Raw genomic sequence first — 21,415 nt, forward strand, 5'->3', positions numbered from 1 at the left:
TCCTGCCTCAGCCTCCCAAGTAGCTGGGACTACAGGCGCCCGCCACAACGCCTGGCCATTTTTTGGTTGCAGCCATCATTGTTGTTTGGAGGGCCCGGGCTAGGGATTCGAACCCACCACCTTAGGTGTATGTGGCTGGCGCCTTAGCTGCTTGAGCCACAGGCACCGAGCCAAGGAGGTCACTCTTAAAGAATAGAAAATCCTGGAGGAATTTTAAGAGAGTGGCTGTTTTTCCACAATCCTTAGAATTGAAAAATAAAAATGTCTGACCCTACTGTAGATCTATGGAGTCATAACTGCCAGTGATATATCTGAGTATTCTAAAGTTCCCCTCAGGAGAATTCTACCAATAATATATATATTTTTTTTTTTTTTTGAGACAGAGTCTCACTCTGTTGCCCTCAGTAGAGTCCTGTGGCATCACCGCTCACAGCAACCTCAAAGTCTTGGGCCTAAGCTATTCTCTTGCCTCAGCCTCCCAGGTAGCTGGGATTATAGGTGCCTAACACAACGCCCGGCTATTTTTTGGTTGTAGTTGTCATTATTGTTAAGGAGGCCTAGGCTGGGTTCGAACCCGCCAGCCCCGGTGTATGTGGCCGGTGCCTTAGCCATTGAGCTACGGGTACTGAGCCCTACCAGTAATTTTTTAAAGTTCTCCAGGGAGTCTGCTGTTCAGAATTTTTTTACATGAATGTGAACGAAACTTGGTTTTTTTTGTGTTAGGGGTTCATGTTAGGCAAATGGATAATAAGAATAGTAGATACTTTCTACTGACTTTTAATTTCTTTTTCTTAATAGTAGAGAATGTAGGGGAACAAGAGGCTTTTCTCTGACCTTAAGAATTGAACGGCAGTGCCCATCACTCAGTGGTTAGGGCGCCGACTACATACACCCGGGTTTGAACCTGGCCTCAGCCGGATAAACAACAACAAAAAAAATAGGGAGACGGAGGCAAGAGAATCGGTTAAACCCAAGACTTTGAGGTTGCTGTGAGCTGTGATGCAGTGGCACTCTACCAAGAGTGACATAGTGAGACTCTGTCTCAAAAAAGAAAAAAAAAGAATTGAAGATCCATAAGTTCAAATCTCTGGCACTAAGGGATATATAAATTCCTTGTATTCACTGGAGAAAATTGTGACAGTTTTGTATTTGTTGCTGGAAATTTTCTTTTTGATTGAAATCACCTCATTCCATTAGTAATCTCCAGCCCTTCCTTAACATATACCAGCAGTCTGCTCTATTTTGTTTTCTCTGACATTTTCCTTCTTTTCATTCCCCACAGTGAATCATCATCTACAATTTCATCTAACCAGAGTCAAGAGTCTGGTTATCAGAGTGGCCCAATTCAGTCAACAACTTATACCTCCCAAAACAATGCTCAGGGCCCTCTTTATGAACAGAGATCCACACAGACACGGCGATACCCTGGTTCCATCTCTTCATCCCCCCAAAAGGACCTGACTCAGGCAAAGGTAGTGGCTTCATGAGCCTTCCCCCCACCCATCGTCATTGGTTAGAAGAACAGTGGGTAAAAATCCCTGAAAGATCTGTGTTTTACTTTTTGGCATGTGGTGTTAAGAAACGTAGTATGTACTAATTGAGAAGCTGGAAAAGACACATTTCTGTGATAAAACTTCTGTTCAGGAAGCCTGGAGATTCATGAGCCAGAAAACCATTCTCTTTGCACTAAAAAGTTCATTATTTCTAGTACAACCAGTCTTGAGTGCCTATCCTGTCTTCTGAGAACATGTGATTGCTAGATTTCTGGGGTGTCCTGGCGTGGTGAAGGACATAGCCTAGGCCAGAGGTGATGGTGAGTGACAGTCAGATGCAGCCAGCGGAATAGATGGTTTGGCTGAAGTGTTTTACTCCCAAGGTTCATTAGATTTGGGCTTTTATATATCAATTTTGGATTTGGGTATCCTCTGCAGTTTGGGGGGTTATCTTCTGTTGTTTTTGGTCACACAGGGTCAGGATATCTAGATTATGTTAAATTAATTTTTGTTGCTATTTTGGTTCTTTGGATAGTCTGCATGGAATTTAGCCTTTGATTAACTTGCAGAGTTTGTTCTAAAGGTTTGTTGACCAGAATTAAGCTGAGTCAGTGCTAATTTGCCCTATTCACATGAGTTTGTCTGTTTCCTGCTTCTCTGTTTCTGTACCAGAATGGCTTCAGTTCTGTGCAGGCCACGCAGCTACAGACCACACAGTCTGTTGAAGGTGAGTGTTGTGTTCCTCCCCTCTCAATGGTTTTTCCTTTCTTAAATAGTAGTGAAAAGAGCCCTGGGTCAATGATCACAATATTTTGTTATAGTCTATGTTGATTGCACTTTGCTGCTTAATCTTAAACTTTCCTAAGTTACAGATTTTCTTTTCCATTTTTTCTTCTTTTTTTGAGACAGTGTCTCACTCTTGCCTTGGAAGAGTGCCATGGTGTTGTCGTAGCTCATGGCAACCTTAAACTCCTGGGTTAAAACAGTCCTCCTGCCTCAGCCTCCCCAGTAGCTGGGAGTACAGGTGCCCACCACAAATGGCTGGCTCATTTTTCTATTTTAGTAGAGATGGGGTTTCACTCTTGCTCAGGCTGGTCTCAGATTCCTGAGATCAAGCAATCCATTGCGTTGGCTACCCAGAGTGTTAGGATTACAGGTGTGAGCCCCTGTGCCCAGCCTAAGTTTTGGATTTTCTATCTTGAGATGGTGATAATTCCATTGGTTCCCTTTGTTGAACAAATGAGATCAGTCCTATGAAATGCTTGGAATTAAGATAAAAATGCTGATACAAATGGTGCATTGTTAAATAATTACTGTTTTGGGGGAGCCTAGCACTGTATTTGCCTTTTTACTTATAGACACTTTTTCCTCTGATGAAGTGAATTCTTTTTTATTTCCAGGTGCTACAGGCTCTGCAGTGAAATCTGACTCACCTTCCACTTCTAGCATCACCCCCCTCAATGAAACGGTATCTGCAGCCTCCTTGTTGACGACAACTAATCAGCATTCAGCCTCCTTGGGTGGCTTGAGCCACAGTGAGGAGATTCCAAATACCACCACACCACATAGCAGGTGATTTGGGGTGAGAATGGAGGTTGAGGTTGGTGACTAGCAGTAATAGAGTGCTCTGGTTCTGTGTTATTCCCTCTACCTGGCAGCCTTATTTCCTTGCTCATGTTCTTGACTAAAGCTCCAGTTCAGGTAACCACACCACTCTGGCTGATGGCAGTGTCTTTTCTGACAGCACGTTATCTACGCAGCAGAATACCCTTTCATCATCAACATCTTCTGGGCGCACTTCAACATCCACTCTTTTGGTAAGTGTGATTCTGAGAGGAAATGTGATTTCTTACATTTATAACTATCCAACCCTAAGATTCTCTTGAGGGAATTCTTGAAAATTTCTCTATGAGGTGGCAAAGTAATTGATATGAAATTTCAGGAATGGTATTAAGGAATGTTGGGAAACCAAGAGATGCAGAAGAATCCACAGATACTACAGAGCTCTGGAGAACAGTCCTAAAACCTTGGAAGTAACTTTCTAACCCCTTTCTCCCCCTGCTCCCCCCCCACAAGATAGGTAGGCTTCAGTGCTGTGGTAAATTCTGTAAGATCATACCTTTCTAACTGGTAGAGCTATTCTCCTTCCCTTTCTGGGGTATGCTGAAAATGGGTCCTGAAAATAACTAGTGAGGGGCTGGATATTTTTATAAAAGTAGAGGACAGATGAAAATTTTTGGTCAGAGAATTACATTGTTGTTATTTATGAAATTAAGATGAAATCATAAAGCAAAGCCCCTTTTGGACAAAGGTGTCAGGTTTGCAAGAAGCCTGGGGTAAGATGTGGCCTAAGGCTTTCATAGGCATCTTTTCTCCCTCAAATACACAATTTCAGGTTTAAAGTCAGAACTTGTGCTTTTTTCCTAGCCTGCAAACAAGTATCTTGGGCTGGATTAGTGAAGAAAATGTAGGGGAGAAGGCTGTGGAAGACTGTTCATATCTTACCTTATCTCTGTCCCTTAGTGTTTGTCTCTGAGGCGTTTATTCCCTTCTGCGTTCCTATGTATTTTTTGCTTTCTTTTTTTTTTTTTTTTTTTGAGACAGAGCCTCAAGCTGTCACCCTGGGTAGAGTGCAGTGGCATCATAGCTCACAGCAACCTCCAACTCCTGGGCTCAAGCGATTCTCCTGCATCTGCCTCCCAAGTAGCTGGGACTACAGGCGCCTGCCACAACAGCTAGCTATTTTTTGGTTGCAGCCGCCATTGTTGTTTGGCAGGCCTGGGCTGGATTCGAACCCACCAGCTCAGGTGTATGTGGCTGGTGCCTTAGCCGCTTGAGCCATAGGTGCAGAGCCTTTTTTATTTTTTTTTTAAAGACAGAGTCTTTATTGCCCTTGGTAGAGTGTCGTTGTGTCTTAGCTCACAGCAACCTCAAACTCTTGGAGCTCAAGCAGTTGGGCTCAAGCAGTTTTCTTGCCTCAGCCTCCCTAATAGCTGGGAGTACAGGCCCGCCAGAGTGTCCAGCTATTTTTAGAGGTGAGGGCTCACTCTGGCTCAGTTTGGTCTCAAACCTGTGAGCTCAGGCAATCCACCTGCCTCGGCCTCCCAGAGTGCTGGGATTACAGGTGTGAGCCACCATGCTCAGCCACATTCCTGTATTTCTGAACAGGATGATGATGGGCAGATGCATCTTGAGGAATGTGTAGCTGCAGACTCTTACTACTTTGGCAGAGGGCACCTTGCTTTGGACTTTTTAATTGGGAAGTTGACATGATAATATAATCAGCTGAGTGTTGTGGCAGGCACCTGTAGTCCCAGCTACAGGAGCTGAGACAGTATTACTTGAACTCAGGAATTTGAGGTTGCTGTGAGCTAGGCTGATGTTACACTATTTTAGCCTGGGTGACACAGTGAGGCTCTGTCAATAAATGAGTATTAATTCATTAATTCAGCAGAAAGGATCGCTCTGTCCTGTGATGGTAATCTCTGTTTTTTTTTTTCTCTCCTTCCACTGCTCCCCCTTTTTGAAGCACACAAGTGTGGAAAGTGAGGCGAATCTCCATTCTTCCTCCAGCACTTTCTCCACCACATCCAGCACAGTCTCTGCACCTCCCCCAGTGGTCAGTGTCTCCTCCAGTCTTAATAGTGGCAGTAGCTTGGGTCTCAGCCTGGGCAGCAACTCCACCGTCACAGCCTCAACTCGAAGCTCAGTTGCTACAACTTCAGGTAGACTTATAAGGGGATGGCCTTCTTTTGGGATGTAGGAGATAAGTAATTGTGTGATAGGATAAGAATGTAATTTCTCTTTCAGGAAAAGCTCCTCCCAACCTCCCTCCTGGGGTCCCGCCATTGTTGCCTAATCCATACATTATGGCTCCAGGGCTGTTACATGCCTATCCGGTAAGTGAGGCTGAATAGTCTTCTCCAAAAGGTAAGGATGATAGGGCTGCTGATTTTATAGCTCCATTTCAGGTGGAAGACTATACAGGTGTTCCTTAGCCTACACTAGGGATTGGGTCCAGGACCCCTGCTTGTACTAAAACTTACACATACCCAACCAAGCCTACCATTTGCCTTGCAGAACCTGAGTGTAGGCAGGCATCTAAGCCAAAGGCCTGCATATCACCCAGAATCTCTTTCAGTTTCCTGGAGAATTACTTTCTCTAGTTGAATTGATTGCCTAATTCTGGGGGTCTGAACTGCTCCAAGCAGAGTTTTCTGACTCATTCTGGGACTGTCTGAGAGTAAGTGGCTGACAGTGGTAGCTTTTTGCCCTGGGTTATCTTCTGTCATCTTTAAGTATTTGGCACCTAGTAAAATAAAAGGTATTTATGAAAAATTTTTAGAAAGATACTTGTTCTTAAGCAGAGTATCTCACAGTTGTAATCCTAGCACTTTGGAAGGCTGAAACAGGAGGATTACTTGAGCCCAGGAGTTTGAGACTCTGTGGGGTAATATAGTGAGACCCATTTCTATCCCTCCCTTCCCAAGAAAAATGTTTAAAAAATGTGGTGTGCACCTAGCTACCTGGGAGGCTGAGGCAGGTGAGTTCTTGAGTTCAAGGCTCCAGCGTGGGCAATAGAACAACTTGTTTTAAAAAAAGGCAGCACCCCCCCCCCAAAAAAAAAAAAACAAAAACAAAACCTAAACCTATGGTGTATCCTCCTAGAGGAACCCTAGATAAAGATCACATACATGAAGTGTCCAAATAGGACTGTTGGATTTTTTTTTTTTTTTGAGACAGAGCCTCAAGCTATCGCCCTGGGTAGAGTGCTGTGGCATCATAGTTCACAGCAACCTCCCAACTCCTTGACTTAAGTGATTCTCTTGACTCAGCCTTCCACGTAGCTGGGACTACAGGCACCCACCACAAAGCTCGGCTAATTTTTTTGTTGTTGTTGTAGTTGTTGTTTGGCAGGCCTGGGCTGGGTTCAAACCTGACAGCTCTGGTATATATGGCTGGCGCCTTAACCGCTTGAGTTATAGGCGCCACCCATGTTGGATATTTTTTTGAAAACAATTACAACACTACTTTAGTAACCAGAAATTGATGAAAATGAGAATATAATACGAATCCTTTCTGGAGGAGGTAAATTTTATTCTAGATTTTGAAGGCTGTAGGAGACAGAGTAGCTAGTAGAGCAGCCTGCTCATATGTAACTGGTGTCTACTCTTTGCTGCCAAGAGACTGTTGTGGTTGAGTCAGTGGCACATAACTTCAAGGAAGGCTTCAAGCCCTCCCAAGAGTCACATCATCTCTTTGTGCTTTGCTTTTTTATCTTTTAAGAAGCTAAAGGAAATAATCCATGACCTGCTCTAACCAAGAATGGGGATACGTATTCTTTTAGAATTAGCTTACCTGTTAGCTCATTGGTTTGTTAACATGAACAGTTCCCATTATTGTTACATACCTCTATTTTTCAGCCACAAGTATATGGTTATGATGACTTGCAGATGCTTCAGACAAGATTTCCATTGGTGAGTTTGGGGGCGTATAGCTTTGGAAAAGGAAATGATTTTAAAATGAATGTTGGGAGGGTTATCTCACCTGTTCCATTGATAAGTTATTGGTGTAGTTCTCACTTGTGCCGTACCTATACACACACACACTTTGATTGGCATATAGGGATGTGGAGGAGCAGTTCAGACAGAGGTAACTTTTTTTTTTAATATCAGAATTGTGACATCTTTGAAGTAAACACATTTTAATCTAATCTGAAGTCTAATATAGTACTCTGGAGCTCTCTAGATATTTTCTGTATCTCCCAGGTACTTTAACTTATAGAAAGAGAGATCTGTTTTCTCAGTGGAATAAGCAGAATAAGCAGATTGATAGGAATGATACCTAGAGAGTTGGAAAAACTATTGGTTCTTACTGACCTTCATAAGTTCTCAAGTGGGCATACCCATAGACCTTGCCTACTACTCGCAGCCAGGGAGTGGGTACAGTTTGTGCCAGAGTAATTTGGAGTTCATGACATCTGTAGGCAGCTTAATCAGTGGCTGGGTAAGTTGCAGTACTCTTAACATTCTTCTCTTTCTCACCCTGTAGAAAGAATTCTCATGTTGTGGAATGAGTGGCATTGAATCTGTTTTTATTCCTCTCTTCTAGGATTACTACAGCATCCCATTTCCCACACCCACCACTCCGCTGACAGGGAGGGATGGTAGCCTGGCCAGCAACCCTTATTCTGGTAGGACTGAGGTGGAACTCAGTACAGGGAGATTGTGCTGAGATTGGTGGTATAATCCTGACTAGTGTCAGGATGGCACCTGGATCTCACATTAGTTGAGGTTTTTGGGCAGAATTATAGAATGTGATGAGTCAGGGTTGGTAGATTCAGAATGCTGCTAAAGGTGGGCATGTGGCAGCTTTTTCCTTTTCATCCCACTTTCTGTTGTTTCCCTGTTATTTCTAGATGACATGTGACTTGCTTTCAAGCTGTTCCCCAGCTTTTTCTGCAAAGTACAGTGTTTGACCTCCTGTGCTCCTCCTCACAGTGGCAGTCTCATTGACTAGCTAGGCCTTGGGTCTTCTTTTTTTGCCTGACCTATCAGTACCCTCATTGACATATCATTTTCCCTGATCAGTCATTGTTCTTTAAGTCTGATACAGGAGGAGGAGAAGGAAGGGAAGAAAGGGGAAGACAGAACACAGGTGGGCAGAGAAATTGTGCTCTGGGAGCCTCTCTGTGCCATAGCATTGCACTTACTCAGCACTAGTACTGTGCTAAGTGTATGTTGAGCAATGCTAAATAAAGCTGCAGAGAAAGGTAATTTAGGAAATTGTACTTAACGGTCTCTAAATGGGATCTCATGAAATTATGTGAAACTAGAGAGGTAATTCTGCATTGACGTTGGGGTGAAGAGGCAGGTACATTTAGCCTCTCCTGTCACAGGTGACCTCACAAAATTCGGCCGTGGGGATGCCTCCTCCCCAGCCCCAGCTACAACCTTGGCCCAACCCCAACAGAACCAGACGCAGACTCACCACACCACGCAGCAGACATTCCTGAACCCGGCGCTGCCTCCTGGCTACAGTTACACCAGCCTGCCATACTACACAGGGGTCCCGGGCCTCCCCAGCACCTTCCAGTATGGGCCTGCTGTGTTCCCTGTGAGTACCTGGCTTTGGTCTCTCTGTATTGTAAAGGATCCTATCCTTGGGCTCTATTCTAGCTGCTTTCAAGGCTACACAACTCCTTAAGAATGAGAAAGAACAATTTTCATCTCCAGCCTGTTTCTGGCCTGGAATGGTAATTGGGGCTGGAATTGGTAGAATTAGGGTAGAGATTGCCTGTTCTTACAATTAGCCATGGGGGAATGTGATACCATATAGCTTTCCTTTACTCAGACTGTCATTTTCTGCTACCACTGCCCCTTCCCTCCTTCAGGCTGCCATTTCTTGATTTCAGTGATAGGCTGCAGAAGTACTAGTAAGCCCATTTCACTAAACAAACTATGGCCAGCCTACATCAGAAGAAATAACCATCTGAATGTCTGGTCCTTGGAGGGGCAAGTGACATGGATGGTATTCTGCTGCCATTTCACTGGAGTTGTGGCCTTTTTGCTCTTCAGGTGGCTCCTACCTCTTCAAAGCAGCATGGTGTGAATGTAAGCGTGAATGCATCGGCCACCCCTTTCCAACAGCCGAGTGGATACGGGTCCCATGGGTACAACACTGGTAAGTTCACCTTGGCCCCGACTCAGTGGTATCTGAGATGTTACTGGATATATTTCAGGGAGGAAGACATGGTGTTGAGAAAGTGGGGTTGGTTGGAGTGTGCTGCTCCTCTGGGTATGGTTGTTAATGCTGGGGTGTTTAGGATATCTGTGGGAGCAGCACCAACAGAGGAGCTTGGTACTAGGACATGGGTATGTTACTCATGATAGGAAGGCCCAAGCCTGTGTTGGCTATCAGAATATGTTGGCTGGATGAAAGGTGGGGTGGGAAGTAGGACAGGGAGCCCCAAGATTTTGCTGAAGTGTCAGTGGAGGCAGGTGTTGTTATGTATGGCACTAACTCACTGACTAGAAGGGCTACATGGGTTTATCGCTAGCAGACTGTGATGGGTTTGGCTTAAATCTTTGTGTAGTAGTGCTGCTTATGTGGCTCCTTTTTATTCCCTAGCTAGAAGACCTGAGATGTGGAGAGAAAGTAGTAGGGTGACTACTCTTTAGAGGGAAAATTGGACTGGGAGAGTTGGACCTTTTTAGATCCTTCAGTTTGTATGGCTGGTCTCTTTGCAAAGTCCATCTGCACATCACATGTCAGTAAGGGAAACAGGAATCCTCTAGATAGGTACTGACCTAAAATGTACTTAGCCTGTGCCTTGCTTATGGCCATGCCTCATATCCGCAGTTCCTCCTCATTTGGAGGACAGGCATTGATAAGCAGTCTTTGAATAAAACAATTCCATCTCTTTTATCTCATGGACTTGTAAATGTGAGGAGTAGGGTGCTGTGATTGGTAGGGGTTGGGGTTGAGGATTATCCTTTAAAGCTGTCAGCTCAGTTACAGTTTCATGGTGGAGCAAGTTCTCAAATGTTCAAAGTTTTCAATGTGGGGAACCTGTCTGAGCTGAGCATAGAAGGCAGTAAGGCTAAGAACCAACAGTCGAGTGGAGCTTTGAACTGTGCTTGTATGACGTAGAGCGAGTAATGACGTAAATTAAAGAAATCCTGAGGATCATCACTGTGATTTAATATCTTAACTCCTTGTGACCACCCCTTTCACTGACCAAGGTCCACTCTAACCCTTGGTGGGGAGAGTTGTAAGGTTTTTGACTTGGAGTGCCCCATTCCAGGAACATTAGGTTTAAGTCTTAGCTAGAGCAGGTTCAAGAATTTTAAAAGGTAGGCGATTGGTAATATAAGAGAATTGCTGTGTCTGATAGTAGAAATCCTAGCTTCCCACCTCCCTTAAGATTTTAGAAACCCGTTTTAACAGGGTTTTAAGAACCCCGGGTTCCTAACCCCACAGAGGGTTCTTGTCATTCTATTCCTCATCATTCCTCAATCTCTAAATTCATTTATTTTTATGTATTTGATTCCTTTTAGGAAGAAAATATCCACCCCCTTACAAGCATTTCTGGACGGCTGAGAGCTAATTCGGCCCAAGGCTGGGGGCTGTGTTTTGTGTGTGTATATAAATTTGCACTGAAGTCTTGTTTCAGAAACCAGACCACTGAGGAGAGCCTGCTGAGCTGAGGCCACGGCCTGTGTGGCTGGGGGAAATGAGTTGGTGGATACCTTCTGGGCTTTTGAACTTGCCCCATCCTCCTGCCCCATTTCCCTCTCCCCTATGTGTCTGACCCTGTCTTACCCATTGCGAGTTCAAGAGGTGCGGCACCTCCGAAGCATCAATGCACACACCTGCTGTTGCTTTTGATTTCTGGAAGGCATGTAGTTTCAACTTGTAACAAAAATATTTGTAGTCTTCAATAAACTGTGGTTATTTCTTTAGCTAACTCTGGCGTTCTTTCCATGCGTGTCTTTCTGGACACTAGGAACCAATGCTGTGCTGTGGATGAAGGGTGGAGGGTGGCCTTTTAAATCAAACCCCAGCATAGCCAAAGAATTGTCAACTTTTTAGTATAATGGTTTGATTAAGGTGGGGGGTGGGGAACAGCCTGTTTCCAGCCTATTGATTGGTTGGTAAAGAAAACTATTTGTAGAAAGTCCCAGATTCCCCAGTCTTATATATTGCTTCACTTTTCCATTTACATCTTCCCTTTGCCTCTGACATAAGCAGAGGGGAAAGAACAAAGTTTAGAGTGTCATGTTATGGTGAAAGGCAAAGAGAGGCTGTTCAGAGCTGTTAAAGAAATAATCTTCCAAGGCTTAATTCCCACATCTGGTCCCCAAAGGCCAAGTGGCTGAATTCTGATAAAGTTCTTAGGGATCAGCTAGTTGATGACTCAAGTTCTGTGGAAACTGCTAGCCTGGAACCTTGTCTTAGTTCCTCGAAGGCTTTTTAGAGATTGTGATTGTAAGTGGTTTTGCTCTTATGGGTGTACCTAAGGGTCTGTGGGAGTGGTTTGGTCAGACATCTAGACTATGGAGATTCTAATCCCCACCCAGTCCAACTAGTATATCATCAGCACTTTGTTTTTATAGTTAAGTTAGTGAGATCACCACCCTTATTCGGAAAGTATTCAAGTTCCCTTGCATTTGTTCTTAGCCCTCTGGAGTATTTTGCTCTGTGGGGTATGACCAGTTTCCCAAAGGCTCCCATGCTGGAAAGCCTGATTCTTGTTTCTCCTCCCTGCCATCACATTATGTGGGTATCATCACTATTGGGAGAGGATGATAGGCAAGGAGTGTTGATGTTGAAAGCAACAGAACTAAATCTAATAACCTTGGTGAGGAGTAGAGAAATCAATACCCACATTAAGGCCGTTATGGCTGTGACACAGAGTATTCTTATTTTTCCTGCATTTCTAGTCCCTTCAACCACACATCCAAGATAAGGTCCCTGGAATAGAAGTTAAAGTTTTTAGCATATTTAGAATGAGACCAGGTAGTGTTGCACTGGGGTTAAATTCCTCACTGTTTCTGAGCTTGAGAATCCAGTTAGTCATTTCTCCCATCCTATGAGGGGCACCTAGCCTGCCTTTGCAGAGGGTGACCAAGTAAGCTTGGGTCTTTTTTTTTTTTTTTTTCTTTTGCCTTTGAGGTAAAGATAAATTGTTTGATTTTTGTCTTTAAAATGTTCTTACAATTTACTCCATCTTTACTCTCAGATCTTTCACATGAACCTCCTTATTAGATCTTTTCCATAACTGAACTCCCTGTTCTTAAAAGTTATGCCTATTATCCAGTAATTAGCCAGATGGATGCCTGAGTTTGAAAAGGGAAGGGAAAAAATACTCCATTGGCTCTTTGAGAAGTTCCTGGTGATGTTCCCTTCTTTTATTTCAGCGCCTTTAAAGCACAGAGAGTTGATATTTAGAAGTTGGAGAAGTATTTTTTCTTGCTTGGTTTTTGTAGTTCTGTTTTTTTTGTCCTAGTTGGTGTTTACTCCTCATAGGAACTAGCTGGATTTATGATGTGGGAGGGTTTTCCAAGGTTAAGATGCCACTTTTATCAGAAAGATTTTAAAGTGACTGTTTAAGACAGGTGGGCTTAACTTTTGAAGGCTACCTTTGTCCTGAGCATTGGGAGGATTTGGGTTCTGGAGTCTGAGGAGGGACTGTTATTGAATTGTGGGTTGAATGGAGGATTCCTTATTTGTGATTGGGTCACTTTAGCACAGTGCTTCTAAAAAACTTTTCCAAGAAAATGCTTCTAACAGTAGAGAAAGAATGTGTACCTCTGAGGGTAAGGATCCAAGTACATAGAAAATCCAAAGATTTTTCTGGAACTCCACTTTATCTTCTCTGGAATGGATACATCTTTTTAAAAAAAAAATCCTACTTCTACTTGAATTACTTACTTTCCCTCAAATCTTTGCTTAAAATTTGAAAGTTTAAAGGATGCTAGATTATTCCATGGATTTTCCTGTCTCCTTGATGGGTTTCTCTATCACACGTATTAGAGTGTAGTATGTGTATTTGAGGAGTGTAAATTAAAATGAGGTGTTAAACTGCTTTGATTTCCTTAAAATTGGAGTGATACTAGTTTTTTCTACAGGAAACGTGGAAGTTGGGGTTAATGCTTTTATCTCATGGAGAAGCTGAAGTTGTAAACTGGAAGTAACATTTGATTTCTGTGTTCCACCTAGGCTGTAGGAGATCCCCTTCCCACCCCACCATGCTTAGGCTTAAATTGTATAAATGGAAATTCATCTTTGTGCCAGCCTTTTATATCCTAAGTATATAGCCTAGAAGTTTCAAAACTGGAGGGGCTGAAGTCTAAGACTAGTGAGCTGAAGCTTTGAGAATGGAATTGTTCCAGGGATTAAATTGGCCTGCTCCTCTGGTTCTACTTTATGTTATGGCAGCATAGATGTGAAGCCCAAAAATGTCTCTTGAGGAAAAGAAAGAGACAGATGACTGAACTCTTCAGGGGCAGGACTGAGTGGAGTTTGGGTAGATTGATTTGAAGTGGACATTAAAGGTTTATTACATTTCTGTTGGGTTTTAGGACAGCATGTTTTGAAATTTATATATGGTAATGAGGCTTGGTTATATCCCTGTGTCCCGTTGCCCCCCCCCCCCCCAAAAAAAAAACCAACTCACTTTTCTCACATATACACTCAACATACTCTTAGAGCAAAAGAACCCTTGAGGAGCCTTTGTGTCATGAACTTATCTCTTGGGACTAACTTAAAGCTGGAAAAACAGGCCACAATTCCCTTGCAGTGGTATAGCTAGAAAGGCTACAGATATCACCTCATCCCACAAACAGGGACCAGGCAGCTTGCTGAGTTAATCTTCCTGTCTGTTTCCTCCTCCCTCAGGTGTATCAGTCACCTCCAGTAACACAGGCGTGCCAGATATCTCGGGTTCTGTGTACTCCAAAACCCAGGTAGGTGCCTGACTAAACAGAAGTGGAAAAAGAGTAATATGTACGTAAAAGAGGTAGAGTTATGAAGGCTACTGTGGACAAGAACATAGCCTTGGCTTGGTGCCCATAGCACAATGGTTATGTGGTGGGTTTGAACCCAGCCTGGGCCAGCTATGACAACTGCAACAAAAAATAGCCAGGCGTTGTGGCAGGTGCCTGTAGTCCCAGCTACTTGGGAGGTTGAGGCAAGAGAATCTCTTAAGCCTAAAAGTTTGAGGTTGATGTGAGCTGTGATGCCACAGCACTGTACTGAGAGTGACATAGTGAGACTCGGTCTCAAAAAAAAAAAAAGAACATAGCCTTAGGAGAGGTTTCAGGAAATCCACCCTGCCTATTCTAAATGTTAGAATTCTCTAGACTTCAGTTTCTCCAAGAAGTTTAAATTTAGCTCTCTGAGAAAAAACAAGAGAAATACAATAGGAAGGTGAGATGTGGCAGGTTGTAACATGTCCTGTGATTTACTGTGCCACTGTCCTGGCCTTTTTACTTACTCTCTTTTCATAACTTTGCAAGAGAATGAGTGGGAGAATGAAGGGAACTGAGTTAATTTCATTCTTTGTGAGTAAATCTATAACAAAGAGTGGGAATGGAGAAGGAGACAACCCAGGAACTAAGTGAAGAATTTGAGTTATCCATGGGTTTGTGTTCTGTTGCTTTTGTCGCCTATCAACATGAATAATTAAAAGCTTGAACATTTGGCAGGATCTCACCTATTGAGCACAATGCCTGGGTGGATACCATGCTCCCGGGTGAGGGGTTCTTCTACAACTAGAACTTTACGTTGGAAGTGAGAACAATGTAATCTAAAAACATGTACCTTTCTATTAATTTGAAGTTAAAACAATAAAAGCTCTGGCCAAGCATGGTTGCTCGCGCCACTAATCTCAGCACTTCTGAGAGGCCAACGCAGGGATCACTTGAGTACAGGAGTTCAAGACCAGCCTGGACAACATAGTGAGATCTTGTCTCTACACAAAGTTTTAGAAATAGCCAGGTGTGGTGGCACACCTGTGTTCCCAGCTCCTTGGGAGGCTGAGGTGGGAGGACTGAGCCCAGCAGTTCCAAGTTACAGTGAGCTATCATCAGGCCATTCTACTCCAGACTAGCCAACAGAGTGAAACTCTGTCTCTTTAAAATAATAATAATTAAAAGCTTGTTATAAAACATTAGGGTTTTGTGGAAAGTGCTTCATGACCATGACCTTCAAATATCCAAGGAATTCTAATTCTACCCAATTCTAGGAGGAGGAATGCCAAGACTAGGTGGCAGGTGTCATGTTTGTAGATGACATTAGTTTTCTTTTTTTTTCTTTTTTTTTTTTTTTTTGAGACAGAGCCTCAAGCTGTCCCTGGGTAGAGTGCTGTGGCAACACAGCTCACAGCAACCTCCAATTCCTGGGCTCAGGCGAGTCTACTGCCTCAGCCTCCCAAGTAGCTGGGACCACAGGCGCCTACCACAACACCCGGCTATTTTTTGGTTGCAGCCATCATTGTTGTTTGGCGGCCCGGGCTAGATTCGAACCCGCCACCTTAGGTGTATGTGGCTGGTGCCTTAGCCGCTTGAGCCACAGGCACTGAGCCATGACATTGGTTTTCAAAGTGCTTTCACATTCATCCTCTTATTTGATCCTTGGAACAGAGAGGCCACTGGCATCCCTCTTTTACATATGAGGAGACTCAGGCTGAGAGATTAATTTGCCCAGGATTGCACAGGTATTAAAGAGCAGTGCTGGGACAGAGACCTGAGTGTCTTACTTTAGGTGTACTGTTCCTTCTATGACACTGTCCTATTTTCTGAGGGTAGGGGAGCTTGGGCTCAGAAACTCTCAGAATTAGTTTGCTGATCCTTTTTACTCTTTCTTCTCCTGGCCGCCTGGACAGCAGTCCTTTGAGAAACAAGGTTTTCATTCCGGTACTCCTGCTGCCTCCTTCAACTTGCCTTCAGCCCTAGGAAGTGGGGGGCCCATCAATCCAGCCACAGCTGCTGCCTACCCACCTGCCCCCTTTATGCACATTTTGACCCCCCATCAGCAGCCGCACTCCCAGATCCTTCACCATCATCTGCAGCAAGATGGCCAGGTAAAAAAGTCTTGCCCTCTCCTTTCCCTTCCTCTTCCTTCCGCTCCCTTCAAACTGCCTTCCCTTTCCTTTTCTTAACCCTTTCTCAGCACCACCTTCACCCAGTCCCTCCCCAGTGCCAGCCGTGGGCAACAGCACATACACATGCGCACATAACAGAGCAGCCAGTAAAGGACATTTTGGAGAAAGGGCCAGATTGTAACTGTTTTTGCTCAATTCCTTTGGGGCTTTTCTCTTACACCTCTTCTCATGCCACAGTTGTCATAGTCCCATTAGACCTGGGCCACATCTCTCCTCTTACCTCTCCCAGCCTTCTCCCTTCCCTGGCACTATAGCTTTCCCTTCTAATGGTAGAGTTCTATTGTCAAAGTTTGTCCCTTTATTTTCCATATATCCTGGTTCTGCCTCAGCTACCATATTTGCAGATGATTCTCTGTTGCCAGCGCCAGCAGGAGGAACAGGTAATGAAACTGAATGATGATATGCTTGAATCCACTCCTTTTCAGTCTCCATTTCACTTCCACAGTCTCAGGGAACTTGAAGAGAAAAGACTGCACGGTCACAAGTCGGGATACACAAACACAAACACCTTGCCGAGCTCTCTGGCCTCCCCTATCTCTCTCCTTCCCTACCCAATACCTTCTTTTATCTTTCTTCCCCTCCCCAACTCTGGGAAACACTTGGTTACTGGAATGGAAAAGATTCTTGGGGTAGTGTCGGGACCCTTTGGCTTCAGACTGTCCTACCTTGCCTGAAATGGGCTCACAGATGGGATGTGTGGTAGTGGGAGGATCCTGGGTTGGTGCACGTGGCCTCTTTAGAGCTTCATCATAGGGCTCGCTCCGGAGCTAGAACAAGGGCTTCCGTGTTCTCAAAGACAGCTTTCCAAATTGAGGCATTCATGGGAAATCAATGAAAATGAAATTGTCTGGTGATCACTTATCTCCAAGAACAGGGAAGGGTGGTGGGCTAATGGGAGAAGGTAGAATTGAAAATAAGTGAAACTGGGCAGTGCCTGTGGCTCAGTGGATTGGGCGCTGGCCCCATGTACTAAGGGTGGTGAGTTTGAACTCAGCCCCAGCCAACCTGTAACAAAAAATAGCCGGATGATGTGGCAGGTGTCTGTAGTCCCAGCTACTCGGGAGGCTGAGGCAAGAGAATCACCTACGCCCAGGAGTTGGAGGTTGCTGTGAGCTATGATGCTACGGTACTCTACTGAGGGCAATAAAGTGAAACTGTCTCAAAAAAAAAAAAAAAAGTGGAATTATTTTGTCTCCCAAGGTATCCTGCTTTCTTTTCATCTTTTCCTTATTTGAAGGTCAAAAGGGCTGTAGCTGCAATGTAGACCCTATTTTCTGTGGTTGAGAACTAACAGTAATCAGGGGGATGGGAGAGAAGACAGTGTGCACATCTCCATCTGAAGACATCACAGATTTGTCCCACTAACTATTTTTTTCCCCTCCCCCTCCACCCATTCCTCTGCAGACGGGCAGTGGGCAGCGTAGCCAGACCAGCTCCATCCCTCAGAAGCCCCAGACCAACAAGTCTGCCTATAACAGCTACAGCTGGGGGGCCAACTGAGGCCCTGACCCTCATCTCTGGTCGCATCTTCTGTGAGGGCTTCTCAGCCTGGAAACCATGGAAACAGCATCAAAGAGAGAAGGGAATGTGGGGGGATTCCGCTACCCTCCACCCCCAGCAACCCACCCCATGCCTCAGCTTCATGTCTGTCCCATTCCCATGCCACCCCCACCCTGTTGTATGTATTATAGGATTTGTATTTTCTCCTTCCTTCTTTCCTTCTTCCTCCTCCTCCTCTTCCTCCCCACCTCCTTGCATTCAAGATTATGAAACTTTGCTGTGGGCCCTGCCCTTCCTTCACTTCCTCCTGTTCACCCTGGTGGTATATGGGTGAGGTGGGGAGGGGGGACCCCCAAATATATATCAGCCCAACAGCCCTAAGTCTCCTCCTTTATTATTAGGAAAACAAAACAACAAAAAATGGCGTCATATGAACAGCATTGTCAGATGAATTAGTTGAAGTGTTCTTTTTTTTTGTACTGTGTCCTCAGATTTAATGGATTAATGTGTCTTGTATATATAAAAAGAAAACCTCTACCTTCAGCCTCGGCCCATTCTTGTTCCATCTGGGATACTGTGTCTCATACCAACAGGGCCTCTAGGCTGCCTTAGAAGGCAGTGGAATAAAATGAAATGTTCACCCTGTAAGAATTCCTTTGACCTGAATGAGCAAGTAGTATCTTGACCTTCAGGGGATTTCCTTCCCTTCATCCCTGAGAATTTCATAAACTAGTAGGTAACTGGAAAGAACCAGCACAAATCTTCATGCCCTCCAGAATCTCTCATATCTACAACAGATGTCATGCAGTAAAGGGAGTGGGATGGGAAGAAACTAAAGAGGAGCTGACACCATTTCAAAAAAAACCAAAAATGGCTTTATGGAGTTTTAAGTAGGAATTAGGTGGGTCCAGGCAAATAAACTGAAAAGAAGTGAGGGCAGCATACACTCTTGTCTGGCAAAGCTAAAACTTAGGGCCTGCTCTGCCCAGGAGTGGGTGCCCTCCTGTAGCAGCATCACTATACTGAATCCTTCAAAAAAAGGTCTAGAGCAAAGTCTGGCCTGGGGATGGATACAGGAAAACGGTGGAGAGGCTTTGAAAATCAAAAGAACAAGAAAACGAGATACTAGAATAGCTCCAGGCTGTTCTTCCTAGGACTCATCTTCCTATCCCTTAGTTTCTCAGATTCTTTATCTTGCTGGTTGCAGAGCCTGCCTGGAAAAATTGGCTTATGTGCACCACACTGGAAAGGAGTTGTCTTGAGCCACACATTGAATAGCACAAACACGAGGGTTTTCTCGTCCCTCGCTGGCTGGTTCGCCTGCAGGCCGCCTTGGCTGGGTCTCGCTGCGCAGCCCGGTGCCCAACCTCCCGCCTGGGCCTGGACCTGGCCCGCGCCGAGCGGCCAGCGAGCCCTTACATGGGCGGGTGGTAGCGGCCGCAGGGCCGGGGCAGCGGGTACCGGCCTTGCAGCTAGGCTGTCGCAGCTCGAGGGCCGCGAGTTCGAGTATCTGATAAAGAAGCGTTCGGTGATTATCTGGCACAATTCGTCGCAGAGTTCGGTAGACACGAGCATGGGACACTCGAGCTTCATCTCGGGCGCCACCTTGAGATCTTCGTGCCCCGGAGCGGCGGCCGTATTGGGGCGGCCCCGGACGCGGCGGCCACGCAGCCCAGGCCGACTCGGGCGGCGACTTGTACCTGCTCTGCCTCTGCGAGAAGGCCGTGTTCGTGGACGGCGTGTTCCAGAGGCTCGGGGCGCCGCCGCCGCAACTGCAGCGCGCGTGCACGTTCAGGTTTCGGAGCACAGACATCAAGACCACATTCACAGTCTTCAGCGAGAAGAGGGAGAAGCAGGCGGCGCCCGAGTCCCCAGTGAAGGCCGTGCAGATGCACTTCTCGGCCCTGAACATCAACATTCCAGACTCTATGGCCCACCTCATCAGCACCTTCCCCACGGGGACCATCAATGCTGACGATTCTTGCCCATCCAGCTCCCGGGGAGAGGGGTCTTCAGGGTACAAAATGGGCCAAGTGATGCCATCTGACTCAATTTAATGGCCGAAAACTCGCGGCCAGAAAATGGAAAGGAGGCTTCTGGTGGAGGCAGCCAAAAGGATTGTTCAAAGCTACCTTATTCCTATGCACAAGGAATAATAATCGTACAAGCAGTTACGATGGCTCCTGATAAACGACTCACCCTAAATAAAATTTACACACCTACTACAAAAATGACCAAAAATGACCCCTACTACAGGACTGCGGACGAAGGCTATCAGAATTCCATTCGCCACAGTCACTCTGAATCGTTATTTCATCAAAGTACTCAAATTAATAGAACAGGCGTTTAGGAAAAGACGGCCTAGGGCGTGGCTTGCTTTAGAACCCCTCTGGTACCGCTGTCTTCTAGGCGCCCAGCCTCTCCTGTCTGCTCACTCCCGCGGCGCCCAGACCCCCTGACTCAAGAGCCTGTCCGGGGAAGGTTGGCGGGTACCCTGGACCCTGAGCCTGACGCCTCACAGCCCAAACTCGCTGTCATTCAGGAAGCTCGGTTTGGGCAGAGGGCACCAGGGTCAGCTCCGCCCAGCCAGCCACTCTTCATGCTGTTCAGCAACAGCTGCCACAGGCGGTTAAGCCCGTCACTTACACGGCTGCAGCCCCAGTAAGCACTCCAACATCCCAGCCGCCCGTTGTGCAGACAGTTCACGTCCTCCATCAGATACCAGCGGTGTCGGTCGCCAGCGTGGCATACTGCTGGGCCCCAGCAAACATACTGCTGCGGGACAAGCCATGGTCACTCAGGCGGCTGTGCCGGAGCCCTCCCTTACCCAGGCGGAGCCGCAGAAGGGAGATCACAGGAAAGTGAAAGTGAAAGTAGATCCCAGTCCCAGATTAGCCACGTTAGGCGCTGCCAGTGCTATCAGTCAGCTGTCACAGACCACCCAAGACAGTTTTCAGTCTCCATAGTACAACAGGCACCTTTAGGTCAGCATTAGCTACCCATAAAAGCTGTAATACTAACTGGGACTCATATGGTACCAATCCCCACCGCAATCCATGGCCAGGTGCACAGTGCGGCAGTGAGCCCTCTGCACATGCTGGCGACCCACACGTCAGCATCAGCCTCCTGACCACAAAGCTCCAGAACGGTGACCAGCTAGAGCAGCCAGAGCAGAAGCAGCTCAAAACGGAGGACAGCGAGAGTATCATCATCGCCCTGAGCATGGATACTCTACGGGTAGCTACAAGGGAGAAGTGTGTCCAAAACTAGCATCTGGGAGAGCTTTCTTACTTGAAAAATATCAACTTTGTGGTGCCAAAAGGAGACATTGCTTCTCACCGATGCTCAGAGCACATCCTTCGGTGGGTAGAGGGCCCTCCTGTTGGACTTCACCTCTCAGCACTGAAAACACAAAACCCAAATGGCCTCTAAGCTCCTTAATTTAAAGACAGAAGTCACACTTGAACAAAACACACACAACAAAACTGGTTCTGAGATGGTGGCTCTGCTGCCAAGCACTCACCATGCTGCTGCCTCTGGGTGCAGCTTTTAACTACAAGTAAGAAAACTCCCTAGACAGACTGCATGTAAGGATGGCAGGCGTCAGCGGGGGGCCTCTGGGACTAGGGCCTCTCCAGAGGCCAGGCAGGACCTGAATCTGGTGGCACTGGAAGACCAGACAGTATTTTGTTGCTCTCATGTGGATTTAGAATATTTGAGGTGTACTTTCTTTACACAATAATGGGGTCTTTGA

General features: G+C 45.6%; 1 protein-coding gene, 1 non-coding gene and 1 pseudogene across 2 annotated transcripts in view; all 3 read left to right on the plus strand.

Annotated features, from left to right (window-relative positions):
* UBAP2L (ubiquitin associated protein 2 like) overlaps positions 1–18,305 on the plus strand; it is a 52,852-nt gene extending 34,547 nt beyond the window's left edge. The window contains exons 14-27 of the mRNA XM_023508331.1: positions 1,229–1,472; positions 2,166–2,220; positions 2,894–3,065; positions 3,238–3,310; positions 5,023–5,218; positions 5,304–5,392; positions 6,917–6,970; positions 7,605–7,686; positions 8,392–8,609; positions 9,071–9,176; positions 13,896–13,963; positions 15,883–16,080; positions 16,491–16,541; positions 17,566–18,305. Of these exons, the coding sequence (XP_023364099.1) occupies positions 1,229–1,472; positions 2,166–2,220; positions 2,894–3,065; positions 3,238–3,310; positions 5,023–5,218; positions 5,304–5,392; positions 6,917–6,970; positions 7,605–7,686; positions 8,392–8,609; positions 9,071–9,176; positions 13,896–13,963; positions 15,883–16,080; positions 16,491–16,541; positions 17,566–17,661 (1,702 nt within the window). The 3' untranslated portion in view covers positions 17,662–18,305. The remainder of the gene's footprint in view (positions 1–1,228; positions 1,473–2,165; positions 2,221–2,893; positions 3,066–3,237; positions 3,311–5,022; positions 5,219–5,303; positions 5,393–6,916; positions 6,971–7,604; positions 7,687–8,391; positions 8,610–9,070; positions 9,177–13,895; positions 13,964–15,882; positions 16,081–16,490; positions 16,542–17,565) is intronic.
* LOC111722391 lies at positions 7,391–7,524 on the plus strand. The gene has a single exon (XR_002771210.1). It is a non-coding gene; the product is annotated as a small nucleolar RNA SNORA58 (small nucleolar RNA).
* Positions 18,306–18,463: 158 nt separating the features above from the next.
* Positions 18,464–20,931, plus strand: LOC100940685 (annotated as a pseudogene).
* The last annotated feature ends 484 nt before the right edge of the window (positions 20,932–21,415 follow it).

This window comes from Otolemur garnettii, unplaced genomic scaffold, assembly GCF_000181295.1.
Source record: "Otolemur garnettii isolate 467f Iridium unplaced genomic scaffold, OtoGar3 scaffold00244, whole genome shotgun sequence".
NCBI lineage: Eukaryota > Metazoa > Chordata > Mammalia > Primates > Galagidae > Otolemur > Otolemur garnettii.